The sequence below is a fragment of the Cyphomyrmex costatus genome, unplaced genomic scaffold, assembly GCF_001594065.2.
Source record: "Cyphomyrmex costatus isolate MS0001 unplaced genomic scaffold, Ccosl1.0 scaffold1580, whole genome shotgun sequence".
Taxonomy (NCBI): Eukaryota; Metazoa; Arthropoda; class Insecta; order Hymenoptera; family Formicidae; genus Cyphomyrmex; species Cyphomyrmex costatus.
In genome coordinates this window covers 14,093-22,645 of record NW_017275588.1, presented here as the reverse complement: position 1 = coordinate 22,645, position 8,553 = coordinate 14,093, and the positions used below count along the sequence as shown (strand labels likewise).

The 8,553-nt window shown below is 37.7% G+C and overlaps 1 protein-coding gene across 1 annotated transcript; it reads right to left on the bottom strand.

Annotated features, from left to right (window-relative positions):
• Window positions 1-1,281: 1,281 nt before the first annotated feature.
• On the bottom strand, window positions 1,282-2,144 carry LOC108771444 (uncharacterized). The gene is made up of 2 exons (XM_018536750.1): window positions 1,898-2,144; window positions 1,282-1,844 (listed from the first exon to the last, which is right to left on the bottom strand). Exons 1-2 carry the CDS (start codon window positions 2,142-2,144, stop codon window positions 1,282-1,284), a joined length of 810 nt encoding a protein of 269 aa, XP_018392252.1.
• Between the last annotated feature and the right edge of the window lie 6,409 nt (window positions 2,145-8,553).

Sequence of the window (8,553 nt, the reverse complement as noted above, 5' to 3'; positions counted from 1 at the left end):
CCAAAAATGGACTTTGGTGGCTCGGGATAAGAGACTTGTAGCGTCTTGTAGTTTTTGAACATGACCGGAGATGCTACCGCGTCTCCTTATTAAAATTGGAAAATTAAAATTAATTCGAATTTAAAAAAAACTCAATCTTTTATGTATCAAACGTATATATATGTACAGTCTTTAGGTGTCACGAACCAATTAGAGGGCCGCATTCGCATCTTAAGACATTACTTAAGACAGTCTTCAAATAAGAACTGACTATATGAATACCTAACACAACCTAGTACGAACCAAGCATAACTTCGTATAAATTTATAAATATTAAATAATAATTTTTTACATTCTGTCTCATTTTTAAAAAAAGAGTACAATAAGTGAAAAGTAAGAGTACACTGTTCTCCGACATCGAAAAGAGTACATTTACTCTTTAAAGAGTACGGTTGATAACCCTACGCGAGGATAAACGATATCCGCGGAATCTACAGACGGATCAAGGAAAGGAATTCTACAACGCCATTGTGCAGAAACTTTTGCAGAAATACAACGTAAATCACTATTCGACGTATTCGGTAATGAAAGCGTCTGTAGTGGAACGATTCAACCGTACTTTCAAAAATAACATGTGGAAAGTATTCACGTTGAACGGCACGTACAAATGGATCGACGAATTGTCGCGTCTACTGTCAGATTATAATCGCCGTAGACATCGAACCATTGGAATGCGTCCGATAGACGTCACACTTCCCGTTGCAAAACTTTTCTTGTCGACGGTGTACAGTCACGTGAAAATTGCTCCCCCGACGAAATTCAAGATAAATGATCCAGTACGTGTTAGTAAATTTAAGACGATTTTTGAAAAAGGATACACACCAAATTGGTCCACCGAGATTTTCCATATCGCCAAAGTGCAACGTACGAATTCTGCAACGTATCTGCTGAGAGATTATCGAGGAAAGCTGATAGCCGGTGGTTTTTACGAATACGAACTGCAACGAGTGTCCAATCCGGACGTCTATCTTGTGGAGAAAGTATTACGTAAACGAGGCAACGAAGTATACGTGAAATGGTTAGGAATGGACAACTCACATAATTCGTGGATAAATGAAGCTGATATTGTGTAAAGGGATGTATTTATTCCATAATAAAACTATATTAATACACATTACATGAGTAATTGTTTGTAATATATCCAATAATAGCATATAACATTCGTCCGATTGAACGCATCTTGCCAAAAGATATAATAGCATATAATCGCGCAATAAAAACGCATCTTATTATAAGGTTATTTTATTGTGTATCCAAGATTTGTGGTATTTTATAATGTCCCCAAGGTAGAGTAGCAATTGAATCAGGTAAGACGTATCGTTTATTATCGTATGGACTGAGAGCAAGTTTTGTTTCGAGAACCGTATACATCTCATGCAACGACGATTGAATGCGCGATTGACGCCTCGACTGTTCGTACGCGTCATGCAAACATTTCACATAATAGTCAAACGCTATCGTTTTCGCGACAACACTTTCCTTGACATCCTTTATTTTTTTTACGTCATTACTACCGACAACTCTCAATGCGTACATCTTCGCTCTGAGACCAATGAATTCAGTCATTACCCTACCGTTATTTTCATCTCTCATTAAACCAGGTATTTTATTATTAAGGCATGGAATATCGTATACATTATCCTCGGAATAATCGCTCGTGTCAAATTTCGTGATATTACACTTGATATCCTCATATACATTGTCGCACTTCAAAAAATATATCAAACTGTCCGTGTCCGTGTATAGGATCGTGCATCTATCGTCATACAACGGCATTACATGATGAATTTCATTACGAGTACATACTCGTAATGAAATTCATACAAACGAATCTTGGATATTTCAAGAATACACATACCAACGTATATCGGTTTGTTCAACGTTACTTCGAGTTTACGCAACTCAACGGCTACCAGATTTTCGGAAAAGATACTTCTACTGCAAAAATTCGGTTTCGCTATCATTGCTTCTAAACCGTATCTTCCATCCCAGTGTGTTATAAGTCGAACGTCTTTATAATCGCGTACGTTCTCCATTGTTTTTCCGAATACCGCATTATTCATCAATTTGTAAAGATTTCTCTCGAAATCGTTATTCGAAGACATTCTAAATCGCGTATTTAGCTCTATATATCCTCGAAGCTATTCAGATTGTGCAAATTTTAATATCCTATGAATTTTCGTCACGACCAAACCATGTCGAATGCATTGCTGCAAATTGCGATAATGAATGACGTAACGCTCCTTATCGTACAATGTTGCCAAAAGTTTTTCGTAACGTTTTCCTCCAGGTGGTCGTTCTCTCGTAGGACAGAACGGAAGATTGACATGAGAGTTATGCAAGATTTGTGGATACGCAAGGTCGATCTCTAAAATGTAACACATCCTCTGTTGGTGTGGCTCCCATTTTACATGAATTGCTTAATCAAGCTGAATCTAATCTAATCTACCTGATTGTAACCATTGGCATGGAATTTAGCGAAATGTATATTACGAACACAAATATTGATATATGCTTAATTATTTGTTTTTACTTCAAAGGAATTGATGCCTGACAATCTCTGAAGGACATGTTAGCCAGGAAGATGAAACGAAATGGCCATTACTCACCAGAACTACGGAGTTTTGCATTAACTCTGCATTTTTATTCGCCAAAAGCGTATAATTACGTACTGAAGACATGGAATAATCTTCTGCCAAACCCTTCCACGATCAGAAATTGGTGCAGAGTCGTCGACGGAGCTCCAGGTTTCACAAAAGAAGCATTAGATGCTATAAGAATACGTGCTGAAGAACGCGAGAAGTCGGGGAAGGCTCCTGTTACTGTAAAATTGGTTTCGGACGACATGTCTATTCGTAAAGAACTTGTATATGATAAGAAACGATTAATTGGTGGCGTAGATCTTGGAACTCGTGGCAATGACGATGATTTCGACAATGATAATGATAATAATGAGGATATCGAGCCAGCCAGTAATGCGTTAATGTTCATGGCGGTATCTTTAAATGAATATTGGAAAGTACCAATAGGATATTTTTTATTTCGGACGTTGAACGACGATGAGCGGGCTAATTTAATAACTGAGGCACTGCGAGCTTTGCACAATGCTAAGTGTAAAGTCTATTCGATAACATTCGATGGACTATCAGCGAATTTCACCATGTGCACTATTTTGGGTGCAAACTTCGAGTATGGGAATAATTTTAAGCCGTATTTTATAAATCAAGCAACAGGCGAAAAATGTTTTATATTTATCGATCTTTGTCACGCAATTAAATTAGTACGCAATACATTTGGCGATTTGAAAGTTTTAACAACAACAACGAGCGAACAAATTAAGTGGGAATATATTGTTAAACTGAGTGGTGGCCGTAGCGCACTGGCAAAGTATTTGCCTCCCATGCCAAAGATCCCGAGTTCAAATCCAGCTAGAATTCCTAAATAAAAATAATAACAAAAACGGCCATCACCGGTTGCTCCGGCCGACCGACAGTCAGTATAACTCTGACGGCTGGATAGGATTCTGTGGGCCAATCACCCGCAAACCCGAAACAAGCTGATTCGAGAAACGAATACGAGTCTCGGATATCGGACGGATACAATGGAAATGAACCTTAGCTATCAAAAAGGTATACGAATTGGCACATGGAACATCCGGACATTGGCACAGGCATCCCGTTTGGCACAACTAAGCAAAGAAATGACACGCTGTAAAATTAAGATCCTAGGTCTCAGCGAAGTGCGGTGGAAGAACAGCGGGGACATTACAACGTCAGACAATCACTACATGATATACTCGGGCAATTCAACCACCCACATTAATGGAGTTGGAATAGTTATATCCACTAAAATTAAAAAATCATTAATGGAGTGGAATCCAGTCTCCGACCGATTAATAACCGCTCGTTTCCGAGCCAAAAATCGCAATATAACAATCATTCAATGCTATGCACCAACGGAAATAGCAGACGACTGCGAAAAAGATCATTTCTACAACCAACTGCAGTCCACAATTGCCTCAGCGCACAAAAGAGACATCAAACTTGTCATGGGTGACTTTAACGGGAAAATCAGCAATAATAATAACAACCTCGATGAAATAATGGGTCGCCATGGACTTGGAGAAGCACGCAATAACAACGGCGAGCGATTAATTGATCTCTGCATGGCCAACCGACTTTTCATCGGCAGCACGCGATTCCCGCACAAGGACATTCATAAATATACCTGGCAAGCACCAGACGGAGTAACACGTAACCAGATCGACCACGTGCTAATTGACAAGAAACACCTGAAGTCTCTTCTAGATGTTCGAACAATGCGTAGTGCGGACATGTATAGCGACCATAAGCTAGTCGTGGCAAAAATACGCATAAGAACAATGAATATAATAACAACAAGAACAAAACAAAAGAAATTTAATATCGAAAAATTCAAGAATAAAGGCGAACGTCGGAACTTCTGTGAAACTGTAACAGCCAAAGTTAATAATATCAGTCCTACAATAAGTGCGAAGGAAAAATGGGAATTAGTGCAAAAAGCATACGTAGAATCCGCAAATGAAGTCATCGGGATCAAAAACAGTACCCGTAAAATGTGGATCACGAATGAAACCTGGGAATTAATCGAACAAAGAAGAACATTAAATCAACAACTAAACCAGGTCCGAAGTGATGTAACCCTTGCAAGATATAACAACATAGAAAAACAAATTAAGAAAATGGCAAGAAGAGATCGTCGTAAATTCGAAGAAAACATCATCAATGACGCTGAAGTGGCGGCGGAACAAAAGGACGTGCGCAAAACATACCAATGTATCAGGAGGATCACCGGCCATTTTACAAGCATTCCACAAATTAAGAACAGCGATGGCCATATTCTCACTACGGAACAACAACAACTTAATCGATGGGTAGAATTCTTTAAACACGACGACCCAACAATAGATAACTGCGACATAGACTATACAACATCATCTCGTATCAGCACAAAGTCACCATCAGTTGCTGAAATCAGATTAGCAATAAAGAAACTCAAGAACAACAAAGCCGCAGGTAGTGACGGCATCGCACCGGAATTACTTAAAACTGATCCATCATTTGCGGCGGAAACACTTGCCCCCATTATAACAGAAGTATGGGACACAGGCAGCATCCCGGCGAAATGGAAACAAGGAATAATCATCACAATTCCAAAGAAAGGTGATCTCCGTGAATGTAAGAACTGGCGAGGAATAACCCTACTGAATACAATTACGAAGATTCTAGCGTCAATCATCCGCGAGAGAATGACAGCGCACGTCAATGAAAAATTGAGAAAAGAACAAGCAGGATTCCGCCCGGGACACAGCTGCATAGATCATATAAGCAGCCTTCGAATTATAGTGGAGCAAGCAGCAGAATTCAACTCACCACTGTATCTGACTTTCGTGGACTTTGAAAGAGCATTTGACACCGTGACTTGGCCGGCTATATGGAAAACACTAGAAAAATTTGGAATACCAGCCCAAATAACAAGATTAATAAAAGAATTATATGATAACGCGGAATGCGGTGTTCTCTTCAAAGGAAAACTGAGCCCCTCCTTCCAAATCAGAAGAGGTGTACGCCAAGGCTGCATTCTATCACCGATGCTATTCTTAATGGTACTGGATACGGTGATGGAAAAATGCAATCAAGAAACAACAGGCGGAATACAGTGGCTGCTGACTCGCCGACTTGACGATCTCGACTATGCGGACGACATCGTGTTACTATCTCATACACACAAAGATGCACAGGGGAGAATTTCAGCACTTCAAAGATACGCTGCAGAAGTTGGACTAAAGATCAATACCAACAAAACAAAAATAATGCGTATTGGAACAAACATAAGCACACCTATTTCCATTGAAGGACGCACAATCGAAGAAGTCAACGACTTTGTATACCTTGGTTGCGTAATTGCCAAAGACGGAGGAACCAACATCGATGTTAGCAAAAGAATAAACAAGGCCCGACAAGCCTTCTTCAGACTTAATAAAATATGGAGAAGCTCAAAGATGTCTAACATACATAAGCTTCGTTTATTCAATGCTTGCATCAAATCTGTGCTGCTATACGGTTGCGAGACCTGGAAAAACACAGATGGACTGATAAACAAACTTCAGGTCTTCGTGAACAAATGTCTGCGACGAATTCTGAGACTGTTCTGGCCAAACTTACCAACAAATGAAGAACTACTGCGCGCTTCCAAGCAAGAAAAAATAGGCACTGAAATCCGCCGCAGAAAATGGAAATGGATCGGCCATACTCTAAGAAAAGATCCGCATAACATAGCTCGCATGGCTATGGAATACAATCCGCAAGGAAAGCGCAAAAGAGGGAGACCTGCCATGTCTTGGAGGAGAACAATAGATAATGAAATTAAATCTATTGGAAAATGCTGGGCAGAAATAAAAACGATTGCCCAAAATAGAGTAAGATGGAGGAGACTCGTAGACGTTCTATGCTCCACATAAAGGAGATAAAAGGAGTGATGATGATGATGATATTGTTAAACTGCACGCGTTTCAAACTGAAAATGGCCTAACAGCAGCTAATAAATTAAAAAAGAAACATATTGACTTCAAGGACAATCGTATGAATGTGAAATTGGCGATGCAGACGCTTAGCAAAGGCGTTTACAGTTCTCTTAATTTTATGACAAATATAGATGATACTGTAAGACGTGAATTTGAATGTTGCTTGCCTACTGCCAACTTCTGCTTGCAGTTTAATAATATGACCGACGTGTTAAATTGTAAGAATGTATTTCCGAAAGATAAATATGATCAGCCTTTGACCGAAGACAGCTATGCGGAATTAAAAGCTTCCACAGAAGAATTTGAAGCATATATTAATATACTGTGCGATAGAAAAGGCAAACCGATTCTTACATGTGCGAGAAAAACAGGTTTTCTAGGAATAATTATATGTATTAGAAATATGTTTGACTTGTTCGACGAAATCAAGTTATTGGGGCAAAAGTATCTTCTAACGTATAAATTGTCACAAGATTTTCTAGAAACGTTTTTCGGCGCGATAAGAGCTCGTGGAGGATTCAATAACAATCCTAATGCAAATCAAAAGCGCGTATAAGCGATTGCTGATTAGGCATCAACTTAAAGAATTTGAGAACGGAAATTGTCTTTTCGATGGCATAGATATATTTCATGTCACTTCAAACGTCAAGAATGTTAAATGTCCGATTGGTGACGTAGATTGTTTACACGAATCCATTGACACCGATGATCATGATTATGTTAAAAGGTATTACGAATTGTCACCATACGTAGACAATATAGTCCTTTATATTGCGGGCTACGTTGCTAAGAAGGTTAGTAGTACTGTAGAATGTGACACATGTCGGGCACAATTGGTGGGCAAAGAAATGCCACTTTTGTCAGCGATTAAAAATAGGGGATCTTATATTGCGCCGTCTGAAGATGTCTGCCATCTTTGCCGCATATGCGAAAAAATTATTCATGAGAACTTGGTCAATCTCACAAAAAACAATTTTAAACGTAATCTAATTAATCAAGCATTGAGAAGAATAGGCATTCCTTTTTGCAATAATGTGATGGATAATCATATTTTATCTCAGGATGTAATGGACAACCACCGAAACTTTGCCAGTATGTTATTAACATGTACATAAATATTAGATTATTTCATGAAGCGAGGAAGATATCCGACAATAAAAAATATGTACGTAATAAGTTTACGAAACTAGTATTATTTCACAACTCGTAGTGCCTACAAAATATGTTTGTATTAAATGAAAATACATTGTTTATTTACATGAACAAATAATGCATTCGTTCTTTTGTAGTATATATTTATTTAGGACACAGCAATACTCAGTTTTCGCGAAAGTAATTGAATCACATCACAAAACAAAGTTACACAACAAATTTGAGCCATTTTCATCAAATAGTATAAAACTTATGAGTAAAATAGAGTTATAAACAAATAAAATATTTAACAATTTCAAATAGTCCTTGCGCAACAGTTTTTTTCGATAAGGTTTGAATAAATTTCTGCTTCTTCGCACACCGAGTGGTGACATATGGTGGTGATATGAAAATGCATCGTTTTGAATAACCTTTCTATCGATAAATGAAAAATTAAACATTTAGGATATTATTTTATATATATTACTTAATTATTTATAAAGAGAATGTTTAATTTTTCATTCATCGATAAAAGCATCCGAAACGATGCACACTTTCGTCTATTATATATTATATTACCTCATCACAAAATAAAAAACCCAATGAATATCATCCTTTGAAAATTGACCCCAAAAATTTGTATCATTCTAAATTAAAATGATTATCTAATAATGTAACCTAATAATTTAAACCTTTAATACTTTAAATGATATTATCTAATATAATATATTACCACGAAAAGTAACTGATATATTACTAAATCTGCCAGTTCAAAGTGAACGTACATATAACGAATATTTTCTATGTTGAATATGTACCAC

Excerpts from the sequence above, each read along its gene's own strand:
- LOC108771444 (XM_018536750.1), bottom strand. The coding sequence starts at position 2,144 with ATGTCTTCGAATAACGATTTCGAGAGAAATCTTTACAAATTGATGAAT. Across the intron at positions 1,845-1,897 it reads GAACAAACCGATATACGTTG|TATGTACTCGTAATGAAATT; the intron begins GTATGTGTATTC and ends TTTCATTACGAG.